Consider the following 19,572-nt stretch of genomic DNA (forward strand, 5'->3'; position numbering starts at 1 on the left):
CGCCTGCCCGCACCGCCCCTCAGCGCGTCCCGCCTGCGGCCCGCGCGTGCGCGCAGAGACGGCTGGAGTAGGCCGCGGCGCCGCCCGTCGTTGCTGGGCTCCGTGCCGCCGGTTCCCCAGCCCCCGCTCAGGACGCCGGGCGCTCCCGCCGCCGCCGCCGCCGCGATGATGATGATGGCGCTGAGCAAGACCTTCGGGCAGAAGCCCGTCAAGTTCCAGCTGGAGGAGGACGGCGAGTTCTACATGATCGGCTCCGAGGTGCGGCCCCGCGCACAGCGGGCCCGGGGGAGGCCGCGCCGGGGCGGCTGTCGGGGGGCTGAGCTCGGGGGGGGGGCGGGCGGGCTGAGGGGAGACCCGTCGGGACGTGGAGGGGAGCAGCCTTCCAGCCCCTGCGGGTCCCCTCCCGCTGCCCGCGGGGCTCAGCCGGGCTGGGACCGGCGCTCCCGGCGAGGGCCGCTCCTAGAGTACGTGGAGACCAGCCCCTCGCCCCGTCGCAGCCCGAGGCCCAGGTCCCCGATGCTCTGCCTGGGACTTCTGTAGCAGGTTTGGTCAGAGGTTTGGGTTCTTTGACGTGCTGCGAGGTAGTAAAGTCACACCTCGGCCTTAGTGCTCAAGAACACCATCAGAGCCAGACCTGAAGACAAGCCTCATTGAAGCAAGAAACATGGTTTAGCCCCCACCCTTTGATGCAAAAAAAGAGGGAATATTGGATAAATTAAACGGGCAGCTGTATGGGTTGAGCAGGGACTGAAGGCCTCTCGTGCTCTCATGTGAGATGTAGGGTTTGAAAAAACTGTAACTGCAGTAGCTAGTCTGTGAGATTGCCATACCAGGCACATGGAAGGGGAGAAAGGGTTACCTTCTTTATCTACCATTAATTTCTGCGTGTTGATGAGCACTGTGGAGTGAAAGATGTGGTTAAAAATTACCTGCAAATACATGTTAAGATCAAAATTAGTCTTGTAAGGCAAGGAATAAAGATGTTACTGTGTGGCAGTCTGCCAATGTGCTGCCAGTCTGAAAATTTGATTTCAGAGCATAGAAATAGTTCTTTTGTTCAGCATGTCCTGCTGTAGCTCTCAGCACAGGTGAGGATCTTGGGCCACGAAGAACAGAACTGCTTTACAGATGGTAAGTTAATCTGAAAGAGGATTATTGGCAGTGATCACATTTTGCATGTGCCAAGGATTTAAACCAAAATACAAGTCTCTGGGCATTTGCTGTATTTGGACTATGTCTAGATGGCACAGAGGTTTGAAGTAAAAGCTAGAATGTCAGCTGGCTGCCCAGTTTGATTTAATTCCTACTGATTATTGTGCCTTGAAACAGAAATTGAAGTAAAGAAAGGTTAGGTTGTTCAAAACTACATGAAAATGAATGGATTTTTTTTTCCTTATTAAATGGATTATCAGCGAATGGGAGTTTTTAATATCAGACTAGTGAAACATAAAATGTAATTTTCTGTATTGCCACCAAAATTGCGGTGTCCCCTGATGCCAAACCCAGTGCAGTTGGTATATCACAAAAAACATACAAAAATCCTCTTGGATGTCCTGTTTACCATTACAAAGAGCTGAATTTGTTTCAGCTTCTGCCAAAAATCTCTTAAATGGAACGCCAGGCCACACAGGAACACCAGCCATGTCTCCACTTCTCTTCTTGTAGGTGGGAAACTACTTGCGTATGTTTCGGGGTTCCCTGTACAAGAGATACCCCTCGCTCTGGAGGCGACTAGCCACAGTGGAAGAAAGGAAGAAGATAGTGGCCTCTTCACATGGTGAGAAGATGAGTAAACATTCCCAGTATTATTATATGAAACCTGAAATTTTGCCTTGAAAAACTCTCTGGTGACTCGGAAGCTTGTGCACCCTGAGGGCTGTGCGAGTGGCCTCAGGCTGCCCCAGTGATGGAGCCCTCTGCAGTGGTGGCACTGGTAGCTCCTGCTTCGGCCCAGCACCAAACATCAACTGATCAAAAACGTTCTCAAATGGAAACACCCATCATGGCTTTCCTGGGACTGGCTGCATTCATAATAAAGCAAAAGCCACATCTCAAAATCAGTACTGTGTTTCAGAAGAGTCTTTTTTAGACAGAGAGGGCATGTTTGTGTCTTCTGTCAAGCAGGCAGGAATGTTGCAAGGATGGCGCATTAAAATGTGTGTCTTTGCTTAACTTTGCTTCTTGCAGGGACTGAATGTTCATGCCTGCCAGAATTTGCTGTGGTGTATTGCTGCTCATGTGACTGCCACAGTGAAAATATTTTTGGTGTGAGACTAATAACCAGCGGTTAAATTTCCCAGCAGTGTGATTTGTTGTACACTCTTTAGACTAAAGCACAATAAAAAAATGGGTTAATTCTAGATTTATGTCTCCTTCCTCCAAGTATCCTGCTGACCTGTTGCTTTCTTTTCTTGTTTTATTCCCCAACAGAAAACCAGCGGTCTCACAGTCCCAGAAGATGTAAGTCTTATCTGCATGTTAATCTTAGCTGTGCTAGAAGAATCTCCAGTGTGACCTTTTGTGCTATTAGAATATATATTATTGTCTAATCCTGTTCCTCTGATCTCTTTCTGTGGCCGCCCTAATTGTGCATCTGATCACGTGCTGAACTTTTTCTCGGAACCTTAGCAAGACTCTCAAATGCAGATGGTCTCTGTAATTCAGCCAGAGCTGTCCTGAGGTTTCTCCCCCTTTCCCAAGTCTTACCAGCTTCTGTATTGATTGTTGCCTCTCTATTTTAACCTTTAAGTCCACTGAGGATGTATTGTTTTCTGGGCTTTTCCTCCCAGAAGGCTATGGAAGAGATTTTTATTTCATTGTGGCAGGTGTAGGTGTGCAAAAGCCAGAGCAAAGCCATGTCATTGCAAAGGGCAACTCTAGGTAGGAAAGAATTGTTTTTCTTCCTCTCCTTAAGTAAAATCACATTAGATTCAAAATTTAGCTAATAATTATAAGTATTTGTGGACTTTTTTCCTGAAATTTTGGCTCTGTGGCATTGCTTTCCATCTTAAGTAAATTCCATAACAGAAATCACCAAAGCCTATGAATAAGTTGCACCCTGGATGAAGGAGGTTCATCCAGTGGTAGTACCTGAGGGAAGCTCCTGTAATTCTAACCCTGCATGTGTCTTGACTCTTTAGTCCCAATGAAAGATGTTTTTTAACAGAGCATGAACAGGAAAGATGTACAAGGTAAAGAGATACTGATGCCCTTTGCAAATCTTGACTCTAACACTATGCAGCCATTCCAAGGTGTCATACTGCTTTTGTCTTTTGAATTGGCTTTGTGGTGGAGATTGCCATGTATTAACTAAGACATTCCACCCCTGCTCCCAAGAAAGTCAGGTTTATTCCTGCTGTTTAGATGGAAGTCAAAACCCAGTTATGTTTCTTAAGTGCCAGGCACTCCAGCTAGGCTTCTGGTCACTCCAGTGTAAGTAACCTACCCCAGCAGCAGAGCACATGCAAGCAGGTGTGTGAGGAAGTGTGGCGGCTTCTGGCAACTTGGAAATGACAGTGGAAAGTTCTGTCATCTCCATTTATCCCATGTGTACAAAATGCCATGGCAGAACCTTTCTTGAAGATAAACGAAGCCACAGAACTTTGGCGGCACGCACACATGTACCACTTGGTAACCGATGTTAGTCCTTCTTGCAGCGACATGGAAGCTTTTCACCATGCAGCCTATTAATGCTACATCGCTATATACTGCTTTTCCATGTTAATTATGTGCATCTTTCCTGGTAATAGATCATGGCTATACAACATTAGCCACTAGTGTGACGCTGTTAAAGGCCTCTGAAGTGGAAGAGATCTTGGATGGAAATGATGAGAAGTATAAGGCAGTGTCTATCAGCACAGAACCTCCTACCTACCTCAGGTAACCAGCATCAGTAAGGGCCAAGATCAGAAGGGAGCTGCTTGGAAGATAATCAGCTTGGGCAGGGAGCAGGAGAAGTTGCATAAACCCAGGCCCTTGAGCTGGGGGGTGCTTGCCAGTCTGTGCTAACAGTTGTTGGCAGTGTTGGGCAAATTAAGATCTCCAGAAGGGTTGGGTTATTGCCCACATACAACAGGAAGAAAAACATAAATGTTTGATGATACAGCTCTTTTTGAAATTACCGCATTCCAGCTGTACCAGATGTTTTCCAGAACATGCTCTCTGCACGTACTGCCTTCTGGAGACCTTCCATTTCTCAGCAGTCCTTTTATAAAATACAGACATAAAATCCAAATACGAACTTAGTATTTATAATGGTGCACCTGGATTCATAGCTGGAGAATGGGCTTTCCAGGGGCTAGTGTGAAACAGTGAGTTGTCAGTGGAACGGTGTTTAGAGTTCCAGAATAAAATAGCAAGAACTCATAACAGGACTTTGAAAGTTTAAAATGGTACCATGCCTTAAGTAGTAGCTGCGTTGCTCAGGGGCTGCAGTTTAACGTACAGTCTCCTTCTTCAGAGAACAGAAGGCAAAGAGGAACAACCAGTGGGTGCCAACGCTGCCCAACAGCTCTCACCACCTGGATGCAGTGCCGTGCTCAACAACCATTAACAGAAACCGCATGGGCAGGGATAAGAAGAGGACATTCCCTCTGTGGTGAGACAGCTTCCTGCTTCTGAAAAGTGGAAACAGTTACCAAAATAACATGCTGCCAGGGTAGTGCTGATGGGTTAGAGATGAATCACAGAATTGTATTAACTGACAAAAGACCTACAAGTTGCTAATTTGGAGGTTCTTAGTTAAACTGTATGTCTTGAGGCTCTTCCTTACAGCTGCCAGCCATGGCTCAGAGAGGAGGTTTTCCCTTTGTCAGGAAAATGGTTCATTCTTTTCCTGATGAGTTCCTTCTACTTTTTGCTGATGGGCTGAGCAGCTGTCATTTGAGGAGCCTGCAAACCCACTCTGTAAAGGACAGGCTGCCTCTCACTGACATATTCCAGTAACTTTGATCTAATTTATTGAAGGGGAAATGCTGCTGTGGCTCATGACTAACTTATTTTCCATTACAAAAGTTGAGAAAACCAAGATAAATGTAATCCTGGATAGCTTCCTTGAGTTATTTGCAGGAATGTATTATGATAGATGTAACAAAAGGTGATGAACTGGTATTGGTTGCCATAGCCCTATAAGCTTGTGTTGAGGAGTCTGTCTAAAGACTGACTGTGGAGTTAGGAGTGTGAGGATTGCTTCCCACAACCGTTGCCTGCCCTCTGTGGATGCCAGATGTCGTGCTAGTTGCATATACTGTGTTGTTGCTTTTCGTTTTAGCTTTGATGACCATGACCCAGCAGTGATCCATGAGAATGCATCCCAGCCGGAGGTTCTGGTTCCAATCAGGCTTGATATGGAAATTGATGGGCAGAAACTCAGAGATGCATTTACGTGGAACATGAATGGTATGTAGGAAGGAGAGTTTCTTGAGGTTGGAGAGTTATAGTTGTATCCATCACCAAATATGAAGAGACAATAAGCATGAGCATGCATGTCCTTGCCCCATATACACAGAGCTTTAAAGCTCTCCTACTTTAAACTGTATTCAGCTCTCATGTCTCTTCGTGAATGCTCTGCCAGTTCTGTGGGTTGCAGTCATTCTGGACGCATGTAATCTGACGAGTTTAACTGGCATATTTTCCTGACCCAGTTCATCAGCTCAGCAGTCTGAGACTGTTCTGTTGGCTAACGTAACCTGAATACAAAGCAGTTAATGTGTAGGCTTCTTTATGTATGTGGATTATTAGACCATAGCTACGTTGTCTCCACAGAGCAAGTATAGAAGGCTGTAAGCACCTGTGGCAGAGTGCATGTCCTTAGAAACCTGATACAAAACACCCATTTAAAAGCAAGAGGTGATACATTTGGGATTCCCTTTGTCATGCTGTGGGATTAGTTTTGTGTATTCCGTAAGTGGCAGACATGAATTTCTGGGAAAGTTGACTGTCTGTTCATTCTGTTCTGTATTAGAAAAACTAATGACTCCAGAAATGTTCTCTGAGATTCTCTGCGATGACCTGGATTTGAATCCTCTGACTTTTGTCCCTGCTATTGCCTCTGCTATCCGACAACAGATCGAGTCCTACCCAACTGACAGTATCCTTGAGGATCAGTCAGACCAACGAGTTATTATTAAGGTAATATAGGAAGGCAGTAGAACGAGAGCTGAACCACTTAGGTTTCTCTGGTTATGTTATGGGGGAGTAAGAGTACAAAGGCTTCCCTCAGAGCAAAGGAGTTCTTAATTCCAGTGCTGTGCCAGACTGAATTTTGTCCTTCGTATTGAGAACGGAACGAAGGTGGCAGATTATTAAACATTCATGTGCCAGCCCTTGAGGTGAAGAAGTTGTTCTGTTAATACATTGTTGTCATCTTTTGGAAGAACTGAACCTTGGTGAGCAAAGCTGAGTTTTCCTCAAGCTACTGGAATTAAGAATTCAGTTAAAAAGCTCTGCAGATGCAATGAACCAAGAGTTACTGCTCTGCTTCTCTTCTCCAGCCTCTGCCTCCTCAGCTAAATTACCTTTGACTAACTGTTGTGAGAATGGAAACAAATGATCTGTTTCTTCCCTTGTCTCCAGCTAAACATCCACGTAGGGAACATCTCCCTTGTAGACCAGTTCGAGTGGGACATGTCAGAGAAGGAGAATTCACCAGAGAAATTTGCCTTGAAGCTGTGCTCAGAGCTTGGCCTGGGTGGGGAGTTTGTCACTACTATTGCCTACAGCATCCGGGGACAGCTGAGTTGGCATCAGAAGACGTATGCCTTCAGGTACAGAACTGTCCTCTTCCTGCTATGGCTGTGGGGGGGGGTGTTTGCACGTCATGGGTGTTGGCATCAATGAATCCTTGAACAGCTGCCCTGAGAAAGAAGGTTTCATTGGAAATTTGTCCTTATGGCTTACCCATTCTGTCCTCCTTACCATTTTTTGTGCTTGTGCTCAAGTATCTTTCCCTGTTGTATCTAATAATTTCAGGACCAAATATTGTGGTGTCAGCTTTCACTGCAGAATGAAAGGCTGCTGTAATTAACAGTGACCTTGTGTCTCCCTCTTCTAATGTTTGCTAATGATGAGCCCCGGATGCTTTTCTGTTTTGTTTGCTTTGCCTGATTTGGGCCATCCACTGTCTCAAGCTTTGGTGTTTTGAACTAAGACTGATTGAAACTGTAGCTGTCTCCCTGGCTGACATTAAAGTTGGCTTGATCATTGGCTGTTCTCACAGCTGGAACGCAGCAGTGTCAGGTTTGATTAGTCAGCTTTGTAATTTGTGTCCTAACGATAATCATTTCCAGTTGTGCTGTGTTCTGTGGTGAGTTACTGTACTGATGTTGTTATCCTCAGCATGTTGCTGAGTCTGCAGCTCTGAGTATACCTTAATGTGCGTTGTAAGTGTTTTTTTTTTTTTTTTTTTTTTGACCTCAAGTCATGGTGATAGTCAGGGGAGTTTGAGAGTTCAGCAAATGATGTATTTGATGAGGTGAGGGAATGGTACTGCTGACACCAGTTTTGTAGAAGTCAGTTCAGGGAAGCAGGATGGGAAGCAGCAAAGGGAAACATGCCCAGCCCCGTCCTGTGTCGAGGATGGGGCAGTGAGTAGTTGGTGTGGGGAGAAGCTGGCTGCTGCTGTGGGCTCTGCTACTTCTTCATCCTGCATCTGAAGGTTTCCTGTTTGGTCAGTGTTCTGTGGAAAACGGGCACTGGTCTGCTCTGGACCAGTTGCTCTTCCACTAGTCTCACTCCACTTCCTCTGGAGGCTTATTTTTATCCTGAAAATCTTCCACAGCAACTACTTGGTTCTGAAATGATTCCCAGAGTGGTTCATACTAAAAAATGGAAAGGGACCCTTTAGCACATGGGAATTAAACTCTTCTACTGAAACTATTAGATTGTGTGTCTATTCTGCTGATGCCCCTTCACCTCACGGAGGTGATGAGGTCACCTCTACCTTTCCATCCACAACAGCTGACTGACATTTGCAGATCCAGCATGGGACCACATCTGTCTGTAACACAGAACAGTGGGTGTGCATTCCTGAGAAGGGATGGGCACTTGAAGGGTGGTAGATGGGAATCTGATACCTTTAGTACTCTTCTTCCCTGCTGATGAGTGTATTATAACAAAGACACGAGCTAGTGCTTGAAGTAGAGAGGTGGCCCTGTTCACACCATGCTGGCCAGGAAGCCCTCTTTTCTACTCACAATTTATTTACCTTCCCAGTTAATTTACTTTAACAACTTTTTAGCATGCTGCCTCCCAACACATGGGGCATTTGTTCCTTGCTCTTGTCACTTGGTGTAACAGAGGTCCATTTGGTGGACGCTGAATGGTCTCCCTCTTTCCTGTGCTTCTCCACGTATTGCAGATACCTGAGTTAAGAAATGTATCTGTGCACATGTTAACTGTTACAAGGGGGGATCATTTCTCCCTTTGCTTCCTGTCAGTCTCTCTAACCTGCAGCAAATAAAGTTTTAGTCAGTGCTGCCCAGGCTCTCTCAAATATATAATACTAGTGCCAACTTCACACTGTTCTCTCTAAACATATATCTGCCCATGGTTACTGAATAGGACTTTGTTTTAGGAGTAGTTCAGACAGGTGAAGTCAGGCCTTCTTCAGACTGTGGAAGTATTGCAAGGGGGAGAATGAAAAACTAGAAAGGGAACCCCAACAGAACAAAGCCTGTAGACATGAGCTATTCAGGGAGTAAAAAACCATCTAATTTAAACCTTGTTTTGTGTCATACTACAAACATGTCCTCCTCTTCCCTTTGTTCTTCCAGCAAAGGAGTACTTTTGAAACCTTACAGTGATTAATGATATTTGGGTTCTGTGGTTGGTTAGTTCCTGAATTCCCAAACCACAGGAGTGGTGGTTGCTCCAAAGTCATTCCACTAATGTAATGAAAGGGTCTGCTTTAGATGTATCAAAAGAACCTTAATATCTCAAGGGACTGGGGATTTGAGAACTCATGTGCCTCTTAATCATCTGAGGGAGAGGTGAAACTTGTCTTTTAGCTGATGAAAGCCAGGGCTGTTCTTTCAGCTGCCTGCTCTGTGCAAAACAAGGAGAGCCTGAAAGCCCAGTGGAAGGGGCAGGAGTGGAAGTAGACAGGTAACTGGTGGCTATGGGATTTTCAGGGGGATGGCATGCTATGATGATTCCTGCCTCTGTACTGAGTGTTTCTAGTGGCAGCACACAGCAGCTCATAGCCGGAGTTTTGCCTGAAAGACCTGAGTGGTGGCACAGGTTCTCTCATACACTAACCTATGTGTCTGTGGAGGCGCCTTTTCCAAAAGAAGACATACCTGTGGACACTACTGTGAGGGGCCTGGACCCTTGCAGAGGGAGTGTCTTGCTCTACTGGGAATCCTGCAGCACTTCAGTCTTTCTGCCAGCACCATCATCCTCTTAATCAGAAAATAACAGAGGAGGAGGAGTTGCCTTTCTTTGGAGGTTGGGAGATGGGGGAGGATTTTTTCAGTTTATCTCTGATCCTTTGCTAAGGAAATGTGGTATCTGAGTTGGCTTGCAGTTAGGTTATGTGCATGAGGCCAGCTCTCCTACCCCCACTTAATTCTAGTGGGTGCTCAGCGTTAAGCACAGTAAATGAGGTTGAGACCATGCCATCAAGTCAGAAAAGCCAGTTAAGGTCTAATATTTAGCCTGGAATGTGTAGCAGTCTGGAGCTAAGATGAAGTTCCTGGGTTTGAGTGTTGCTTAGTGGACATCAGCAGTACTGGAAGTGGATCTGACTTTAGCTTCCTCCCAGGATCAGATACCAAAGGCTCTGGATTAATTTTTCATTTTAGCATTGCTTTGAAGAGTTGTTATTCCAGATGAATAGCTTTGATGCAGAGGCTGATGTTCCCATGGCGATTAGCATTTGAGTCCCTTCCTGCGGGAAGGAGGGGGCTGCCCATGAGCACTGAAACCCTGTGCAGGGAGGCAGGTCCCTGGGGAAGGGGCTGGATGTGTGCACACACCTGCGGAGGGCTCCTCTCACACACACACACTTTGTGCTGCTCAGGCTGAGCTGCTTTCTAGAATTCAAAGCAAACATTTACATTCTGAGGCTCCTCTATATTTATGCTGGGCTTCCGGCCCCACTGTCAATATTTAGGAAGCTACTCCTGGTCAGTTCCTGTTGACTTTTACTGAAAAGCCACTGGTAAGGCAGTAAATATTTTTGTGCATGTGATAATGCAGCTGGTCAGGGCAGAGATCTCTCTGAGGACAGATCTTGTGACCTGGGACAAAGCCTGGTCTTTCATTCCGTGTGCAGGGAGTAGCCACAGCCTCTGGTTGCAACAGCAGGTCCTGAAAGGCTACCCTTTCCATGGCAATTGGGAGAACAGTGTGTGTTCCACTATCAGGCTCCCAGAAAGCCAGACTTGTGTCAGGGAAGAGCTGTCAGAGGTGTGCTGGGCAGACTGCAGCTAGGAAGACAGAGTTGCAGAACAGCAAAGCCAGACAAAGAGCGAGCCCTGCTACCAGTCTCTGCTCAGCTGCTGCTCTGGGTGCAGTGCCTCCAGCACTAATAAACTGGTATGAACTTTGCCTGTGAGGTTTGAACAGTGTCAGCCACTTACAGCACGGCCTTTGTGGGAGAGAACTGCGTCAGCCGTGGCTGTTTGACAAACTCCTCTATGGTGGTGAAAGGAGATGGTTATAGTTGGTCTTCCAGAAGCTTTGGGCTCCCCAAGATCACAACCATCAGCCCCTGGTGTACTTCCAGCAACTGGACTGTCCTAAGCGGGGCTAAGAATGAAACACTGTAAATGATGCTCTGTTGTCCTTGTGTCTTGCCTCTGGGCTGGTAACCCAGAGGAGCGCTCTGGGACCACTGATGGATGTTGCTTTGTTGCCTTCTGTACTGCTGTGTAGCGAGAACCCTTTGCCGACTGTGGAAATTGCTATTCGCAACACGGGGGATGCTGACCAGTGGTGCCCTCTCCTGGAAACCCTCACAGATGCCGAGATGGAGAAGAAGATCAGAGACCAGGACAGAAACACGAGGTGCTGCCACTTGTTCAGACAGTTCTCCTTCTGCCTTTCTCTGAGACAGAAATTAAGCTTTGATGTTTGTCTTTCTCTACTGAGAGCCAGCTGGCAGGATTTCACACTTGCACAGCACAACAGAAACTCGTATCCCCTTAGCTTCAGGATATTAAAACTCTTATCACGTTGCTCCACAAATATTTAAATCTCTATCCATCTCCTGCGTGAACCTAAGTTTCCTTTTGTCTTTTTTCCCTGGGCTCTGCTCCTGCAGGGGGATTTGTTGCTATAGGAAGGCACTCATAAAGAATACTGGAGTTTCATGTGCTGTCATACTACCTAGAATCCTGCCACAAGGCTTCCTTTTATGTAGGGTAAAGTGCTGCTTGATGTAGGAATGGGCAAGCTCCCAGCTCCAGCCCAACTGATGCCAACCTGTTTGCCAGCATGGGAACACCATTGTGATTCTAGGAGGGGCTTTGCCCACCAGAGCCCTGCTAAGCAATGTTTCACAAGCAGACAAGAGCACTTGCTCCTGAAATTGCTCCTGGCAGATATAAGTGAATTGCTAGAATCTCTCCAAAAGATACAGTGTGGGAACAGTAAATATGCTGGCTCAGCAGTTTACCAGGAATTTGTTTTGGTTTTGTGGGTTTTTTGGTTTGATTTTTTTTTACTGCTGATTAACAGTTTCATAATTATTTTGCTACTTAGCTATGGTTGCTGATTAGTTTTCAGTAGCAATCAGTTCAAGCAAAGTGCCCTAAAAGCTGTTACTGAACTTAGTGTCTTAGCCTTGTCAACAGGTGCACCCTCAGGTGACCAAGAAGCCTGTGTAGGGAATAAACCCATCTACAGGGCTCACAAAGTTGTGGCAGCCTCCCCAAAAGTGTTGGTGTTTGTAAGACTTCCCGTGCCTGTAACAGCACTCACTGTATCTCTTTCTCTCTCTTGTAGGCGCATGAGACGTTTGGCCAATACTGCCCCAGCCTGGTAATCTTCCTGTTGTGACACTGGTGCTCTTCCTACAGACTTTATCCCTACTCCTCTCCCCAGATGGATCTAGGATTGGCAGGGGTCTTTGTCCCTGAAGGGGACACACATTCCACTTGCCAAGAGTTCCCAGTACTGCTGACTTCTACCCCCACCCCCTCCACCTAAATGCCACGTACCAAGAACGCTGTGTTAGCACATGATCTAGCTGAGACCTGTGGCAGCTGTTGGAGCCCTTATATACCTGTGTGTGGACAGTGTAAAGATTCTTTTGTATAGGTGCAACATGCACTATTAGGACAACTTTTTAAATAAAAGGAATGCAAACCACTTTGAGTTCAGTAAGTTTGAATTATTGGTGAATCTCACCGTGGTATTGTGCTGTTCTGGTAACAGAGCAGCCTTGGGGCCTAATATTAATGCTTTTGGGTATAACGCTGAACAGTTGAATGCATTCAGTTTTCCCAGAGATTGGTGGAAACTGAGTACTTCAACAGATAAAACCACAGGAAGGTGAGAATGAGACTCAAAACCAGAAGCAGCAAACAGCTCTGAAGGACTGGTCTGTTGCTACACTTAGCACAGTCTGTGATGAGCTGAGTGAAGTGTTCAGCTGGCTTACTTGACCAGAGTAGAACAGGTTAACATTGGTTTCTGGCAGATGTCAGCCTGGAGTGGGGTGAACCCTTTTTTCTGTGGAGGCCACATGTGGAAGACAACAGCCTCTGAAGTGGTACAGAAGTTGAGGCATGCAATAAATGAACCTGCAGCTTCAGCAAGTGGCTTTGCTGTGGTCATTGTCAGCACGTAGAGCTGCCAGTTACAGAGCACCCAAAGCAAAAGTAGGTGTCTTAAATACCCTTATAGCACTGCAGTGTGAGGATTTCACAATCCTAGAAACAACCTGTCTTTCCCTGGGGAGTTTAAAAACAGAAACCTATTGAAGTGAGATTAGAAAAGTCAAGCTTACTTAAAAAGCTAATTAGAATGTACCTTGCTGTTGAGATACACCAGCTCCTTGATAAGAGTTCCTACCCTTCCCTGCCAGTACTGCTGAATGTTGCAAGCAGAGCAGATTTTGCTGACAGCCCAAGAGTTACTACGTTCAGGCCTTTATGATAAAGCCAATAGGCTTTACAATCCTTGCTGATCCACCCACACTGCTAACACAGTCAAAAAACACTTTCCAGCCTTAATTTATCATGTTTAGACTTGAGGAATAGCAGAGCCAGTTCTCATTCCTGGGTGGGAGGGAACTATTTCCAGATGTTAGTCTACAGAAACAAAAAATTTGGCAGTAATACTGCAGTGTTATCCTGGGTTCCTGTGCCAGAGTGGTACTCCATTATTCCTTATTAGAAAGGTTGGAAAGTTATTTCAGCAAGTAAAACAAAACCTGGGACTTGTGCTGCATATCTCAGCCTCCCATGCAGAACACCTATTTTGCCTCATGGATATAACACCTCCTAAGAACACTTCAGCCTCTCTTTGTTACGATCCAGTACTTCTGCAAGCAGCCTTTTCAGGAAATTTGACCAAAACAAGCATGAAACTGCTATAGCCTTAAACAAGCACATGCAGTGCAATTTCTGACTTGCTGAAGTTCACAACCGGGTACAGACACACAGGCACTGCAGCTTCTGCAGTGGGTTTACAAGTACCTTGCTCTCCTTCTGAAGTGTAGCCTGGCTTTTGCATTCCAAAGTCCCATCCCAGGAGCCATGTAAAACAGAATGTCTGCAGACTTTAAAGACAAACTCTTACCAGGGATTGAAACATCAGTTGCATTACTAGGTCATGAGCAAAGCACACAGCAAGCACCTGTCAAGTCTGAGGCTGCTTAGCCCTTAGTACCACTGTGTGTTCTAGAACAAGACTACTATCTGTACAGCTCTTTCATCCTGCAGAGATAAACATAAGTGCAGCAAATACCTTGGTCAAATGAAGTCCGATTTTTTCATTAAAAAGGTGTTTTCATGGGAAGCCCACAGAGGGGAGGGGGGAGCTTTGGTTCTATCTTGCAGAAGACTCTTGTACATTCTATTTTAATTGAATAATGGTTACTCACATTTCTGAGTAGTTTCAGTGGTAGTTTCAAGTATGTCTAGCTGAGCAGACAGCAGCATTACCAAAGGAGCTATCCTAAGAAACATTCTTTATAAGTCTCCAAATGCTTTAAGGTCTGGTACAAGCAGAGAAGTGCATTGTATTAGCATGAATGATCAAATCCATTTTGTACAGCTGTTCATGGTAGGGACTTTTGTTTTCTCTTAAAATTCAGATGTTTAAATTTCAGAACTAGAAGATTCGACAAGAGTGGAATTACACTGCATGTGCAGACAGCCTTTATTATCAGTGTAAAGTGCTACTTCCAGTCACTGCTTGGATCAAGCATCCAGCTCTGTCCCCTGTGCTTTCCCAGGCATTCCTTTCTCCAACTGGGACCCCGCACACACACCCCCCTCATGCTCTGCAGTCCTGCTGACAGAGCAGGGCAAGGACATCTTCCAGCTAGCCTGAACTTTGCTTTACCCATCAAAAAAAGAAAAGCCCAAGCAAGCAGCCTGGCAGCTGTGAGCCAAGTCCTGATGAGTACTGGTGAATTGCTGCCTCTGCCCCTGGCAGAAATGGACACATTACTGAAAAATAAAGACTTTAATGTAAAGACTCTTTGGAAACAACCACCAAAAAAGGAGTGGGGGACTGAGAGACAAGGAAGAGGTTGAGCTGCAATCTACCATGATAGAGTTGGGAATACTACTTCATTGAAAGCCCATAACCAGGAGAGCCAGGAGCATTCTACAGAGGGAAAGAGTGACCTGGCGCACATCAAATCAAACAGCAAGAGAAGGAGCAACTAGGTTAACAACCCATTTGATACATACTCCCCAGTAACTGAGGAGCCATCACAGCTTCCAGTCCCTGTCCCTAGAACACCTCCATAAGCATTCATAAGTTCTTATGTACAAAGCTCTTTGGAACCACTTAGTACAAGGTGAGATGGGTTACCCATACAAACAGTGAAACATGACACGTCAGAATGGCAACTGGTGTTATTCCAACAGGATCTCTGGGCCACAGCATCAGTCCATCTAGAAGAGAGGAATCTGGCCACATAGAAGAGTCCCATGTGTTACTGTGGATGCTGGTTCTGGTCCTGGTCTCTAGGCTGGTCCTCTGGATGGTCTTCAGGGAGAGGGTTATAGTTGGGATCCTCCTCCGGTGTGTCAAATACCATCTTCCTGGCAAGGGACATGCCATCCCACCAAGCAGGCAGGTTAAGAGAGCAAGCTGAGGACACAACTCCCAGCCCTCCAAGGAACAAGCCCTTCCCAGAGCTTGGCTGTATGCCTCAGCCACCTGCCCTCTGCACCAGCACTACCTGCTCTTTTGCACAGATCAGTATCTAACAATGACAGTACCTGCTTCCTTGATCTCTAGGTCAGTTTTGGTCCTCAGCATGAAGCAGAACATATTCTGCTTTCTTAAAGTACAGAAATGTATCAAGAGAACAATCCTACCGGCATCTAGCATTTCCACAAGCAGCAAGAACACTTCAGTTCAACTAGCAAAGTTTAAGGTACCAGCAACTGCTTTATAGACCCTGTGTACATATATAGATAACATGCAACGGGCCAGTGCTTTCTGCAGCAGAGGCATAAACTGTTGAGCTGAGATGCTAACAGCATGCAATTGCATCCTACACTCACCCCACGCTGTTACAGTCTGCTGAAGGTTGAGAAACAACACAAAGTCCAGAATCAGCTTTACTTACAGGAAGCCAGGGGTTAACAGCAACTTCTTTCCTCCAGGCTGGTTGGGGAAAACATCTTCCAAGAAATAATAGATGTGACCCACAGCAATCCCTGGGAAGAGATGTGACCAAGGTCAGCCCCAGCTGTGACTCCTTTGCCAGCTGAACCAGAGCCACTGGGAGCTTAGTCAGGACAAAGCTCCAAGAATCCCTCAGCTGTGTACCCATGTCCCAGCTCCCACCAGTGCTGCAGTTCCAGAGGGCCAGGCTGTTTGCTGCAATGGGCACACAAGCCTGTCAGACTCTGTCAGGCAGAGCTCACCATACCCAACTTCAGCTCCTGGGAAAGACACAGCAAGAGCTGAGGCACAAGGCTGGCCACCCAGCAACCTCAGCCAGCTCACTTTAGGAAACTCACCATCTTAAATAAGATGAAAGTAAGAGACAGTGCTAGTGCTCCAAGAACATCTGAGAATTGAGCATGCTGTGGCTGCAAAGTGCCCTTGTCCCCAGCACCCACCAGCTTTGACTTACCCAGTAAGTCAATGATGATAGAGTTGCCCAGGAGCAGAGAGAATCCCATCAGGACCCAGGGCAAGAAGGGGGCCTGGAAGTTAAGAAGCCCAAAGAAGTTCATGCGGATATAAGGGTTCCTGCGACTCCACACATACACCAGCATGATGGTGAAAGCCTGGCCCAGGAAAAACAGGCTGGCAAAGAGTCCAAATAGCTAGGAACTACCGAGTCAAGGAAAAGCCTACCCACCCCGTGCACCTCCTCCAGGCAGCACAGGGTGCCTTGTGACTAGGAAACCCAGAACTACAAGCTGCTAATCAGCTAATATAGGCATCTCCACAAAGTGACCATCAAAAGTTGCCTTCAAAGAAGGGTCTTCACATTCTTACAGCCCTTGGGACACACGGCACATATTAGCCACTAGCTCACATCCAGTGTTTGCCTTCTACAGGTGAACTTCAGCAGCGAGATGCTCTTGCCATTCACAGCCCTCTTCTCCAGAGCACAAGGAGATGGATAAAGGCAAAAAAATCCCCTTGCCTTTATTGCAGTTAGACTCCAAATCCACCTATGGCCAAGCACGTGGCTGCTCTGGGCTCCTGGACACTGACAAATGCCCAGCAATGGCCAACATCCATGAGAGCTCATACAGCTTCATGCAGAGCTCTGTGGGGAGGGCAGCGCTGAGCCATCTGCATAAGACAGCAGCAAGGCATTCAGAAAAGGTTTTAGGTTTGGGAAGGAAATATTTCTCCCCAGACTATTTTGTCCTACAATAAAAGAACTTACGACATATGACGCTATCTCCAACTACTGGCAGGTTGCAGGGACAGAGTGCTGAGCTCACGCTGCCTGACATGCTGATAGCAGACACTTCCCTCCTTGTCCTTACAGCTCTGTGTTCTTCCCCTCAGCTGCAGCTCTGTTTCTGAGCAGCCTCATGCCAATGGTAGCAGTGCTCCAGTGTGCTCCTCACCAGAGCTCAGACACAGCTGCCCGGCCACAGCTGGATGGCTTCTCACACAGTGTAACTAGGGGCTTCCCGTGAGGCTGAGATTCCCCTGCACACTGCCACACATCGTCTTCTGGGATCAGGCAGCCCATCCCCTTGCCAGGTGCATCAGCACTTCCGCAGACACCAACACAAGCACAGGCAGGTTTTCCTGTATGTGCTTCTGCTCTAAGTACAGGGAGGGGGGCACAGTCCAGGAGACAAGGGTGGGCAAGACAAGGAACACAAGCTGTGCCATACAGGCAGAAGTTGCCTCTCCACTGTATGCCCTCCCAAGCCTCAGGGCACAAGCCTGGCAGGCCTGGGACACAAGAAGGTTCATAAGCCAGCTGTCCTGCTCAACAGGGAGGTACCTGCTACTAACCACACAATGCAGCTGTGATTCGAAAAGCTAGCAGTCAAGCCCCACACTATCCACAGCTCAGAACACCAAAGAGCCTCAGCCAACTCAAAAGGATACTGTCATGAGGAACCCTCCAAAGAGGAACATGAAGACAAAGTCAGCTGTCCTTCCACGGAAGGAGCCTTCTTCTAGCATGCGGCAGTACCTGTACCTGAGAGCAGGGGAGAAAGGAGGGGTTGCAGTATAGGAAATTAACAGCTGGCCACCCTGTGTCCCCACAGCATGGCTTTATGGGGAATAAACCCACCCTGAGCTATTTAATCACAGGAGCTGTCAGCCCCAGAGCAGAACAGTGCAAACATCACCTCACACCACTGACCCCAGGGAAACAAAGAGGCAACTGCTGTGCTCCAGCCAGAGCTCACACCAGGAACGGGCACTGCTCTCCAGCACGAGCCACAGCAGTGCTGATGGCTTCTCCAGCCTTTTGGTGGGGGCTGCCCTGCAGCAAGCAGAGATCAAGCTGCAGGACATGGCCACAGTTGAGGGAATGGCTTCAATTCAACCGAAAGAGCCACAGCCCTAGACTATTACCAAGACAAGTCAGCCTGGGGAGGAAGATGAACGGGGTGGAATCACATCTAAGCCAAAACGGAGCAGAGAGTTTCACCGAGACCAAAGGATACAGAAATATCATGTTGAAAAAGAAACTGAATCCCAGTGGCCCAAAAAAGAGGAAGTTGGTGATCAGCCTCCATATCTGAAAGAGAAGAGAGAGAGCAAAGGAGGTGGACAGACAGGTCTCTCACCATCACATGTACAGCGGCTATCACCTACCCACTGGGGATGCCCAGTCACACCCCCACACACTCAGAAGTACCCCAGGACACCAGACAGCTCCACCACTTTCACGTGGGACTCCCCTTCATTGCCCATACCGGAGTATCTTGCCCTTCCAGGTGCAGGAAAGAAGACTTTTCAGGAAGGGAAAAAAAACAAACCACGATTCAGCACCCAGAGCCGAAGTAAATCACTGCTCATGCTTCTCTACAATAAAGCCTGACATCAGATGGCCAAACACCTCAGTGTCACAGAAAAAGAAGAGATAGAGTTTAAGTAAAATAAAAAAGGAAATGCCAAGATGATGCATGGCAGGGAAAGACCGTATGTCTGTGACAAGAGGGGACACCATATTGGCAACCCAGCTCCTGCCAATCCGAGAAGGTTGGAACAATGGGAAAGAAGCCCCTTTGGATCACGCAGCATTCCCTGAGTACCCTACAAAGGGGGACACCCCGGGCCCAGCCTGTCACACGCACCCCTCACCGGGAAGTGGAAAGAGGGGCCCCCAAGCCCGGTCAGGGCCTCACCTGGAACTTCCTGAAGATGAGGTCAGGGTTGAAGTACAGCTGGAAGGGGGTGATGAACTCCAGCTGCTGTGGGAGACAGGCACAGCACTGCCACCCGCTGCCGGGCACCCGCTGCCCTCAGCCAGCCCCCTGGCTGCCCCACCACAGCACCCCCTCCGGGACCCGGACCGCCCCACCACAGCCTCCCCCCGCCAGGACCGCGCTCGGCCTCACCACGGCGGCGGTGGTGAGCACGCAGGCGGTGGTGTAGGCCCGCGTCACAGCCGGCATGCCCAGGTACTCCTGCGCAAAGCCCTGGTAGGCCATGGCGCACAGCGACAGCGCCCGCCCGCGCCGCGGGCCCTTTAACACCCCCCCGTGAGCCGCGCACGGCCAATCCCGACGAGACAGGCGGCGCGAGCTGGCCAATCGGAGCGCGCTTCATGCCCTCGGCCTCCACCCGCCGCCAACCCGGCGCGGACCCGCCGCGGCAGGTGACGGGCCCGGAGGGGCAGAGCCGCTGTGGGGGGCCGCCTCCCGGGGGCGGGGCAAGCCGCCACAGCCAATGGCAGCGGAGCATCCCCGTGACAGGCAGGGCGGGACACGTCACGTGCCT

General features: G+C 47.8%; 2 protein-coding genes across 5 annotated transcripts; one reads left to right on the plus strand and one right to left on the minus strand.

Moving 5' to 3' along the window:
• The first annotated feature begins 1 nt into the window (after nucleotide 1).
• Nucleotides 2-12,313, plus strand: SMARCB1 (SWI/SNF related, matrix associated, actin dependent regulator of chromatin, subfamily b, member 1). Its single transcript, XM_030500304.1, has 10 exons — nucleotides 2-258; nucleotides 1,666-1,777; nucleotides 2,431-2,460; nucleotides 3,750-3,879; nucleotides 4,460-4,597; nucleotides 5,270-5,397; nucleotides 5,963-6,129; nucleotides 6,574-6,764; nucleotides 10,876-11,007; nucleotides 11,947-12,313. The coding sequence occupies exons 1-10, from the start codon at nucleotides 166-168 to the stop codon at nucleotides 11,984-11,986; spliced, it is 1,161 nt and encodes a 386-aa protein (XP_030356164.1). The 5' UTR covers nucleotides 2-165; the 3' UTR covers nucleotides 11,987-12,313.
• Nucleotides 12,314-14,308: 1,995 nt separating this feature from the next.
• Nucleotides 14,309-19,492, minus strand: DERL3 (derlin 3). 4 transcript variants are annotated; one of them, XM_030500307.1, is made up of 7 exons: nucleotides 19,191-19,492; nucleotides 18,978-19,040; nucleotides 18,294-18,367; nucleotides 17,725-17,818; nucleotides 16,271-16,466; nucleotides 15,758-15,848; nucleotides 14,309-15,224 (listed from the first exon to the last, which is right to left on the minus strand). In XM_030500307.1, the coding sequence occupies exons 1-7, from the start codon at nucleotides 19,281-19,283 to the stop codon at nucleotides 15,116-15,118; spliced, it is 720 nt and encodes a 239-aa protein (XP_030356167.1). In that variant the 5' UTR covers nucleotides 19,284-19,492; the 3' UTR covers nucleotides 14,309-15,115. The 4 variants fall into 4 exon arrangements, with proteins under 4 accessions (XP_030356167.1, XP_030356166.1, XP_030356168.1 ...); XM_030500306.1 differs by having other exon boundaries at nucleotides 18,978-19,043; nucleotides 19,191-19,485; XM_030500308.1 differs by lacking the exon at nucleotides 18,978-19,040 and having other exon boundaries at nucleotides 19,191-19,451.
• Nucleotides 19,493-19,572: the final 80 nt, after the last annotated feature.

The sequence above is a fragment of the Strigops habroptila genome, chromosome 11 (genome assembly GCF_004027225.2).
Source record: "Strigops habroptila isolate Jane chromosome 11, bStrHab1.2.pri, whole genome shotgun sequence".
Classification (NCBI taxonomy): domain Eukaryota; kingdom Metazoa; phylum Chordata; class Aves; order Psittaciformes; family Psittacidae; genus Strigops; species Strigops habroptila.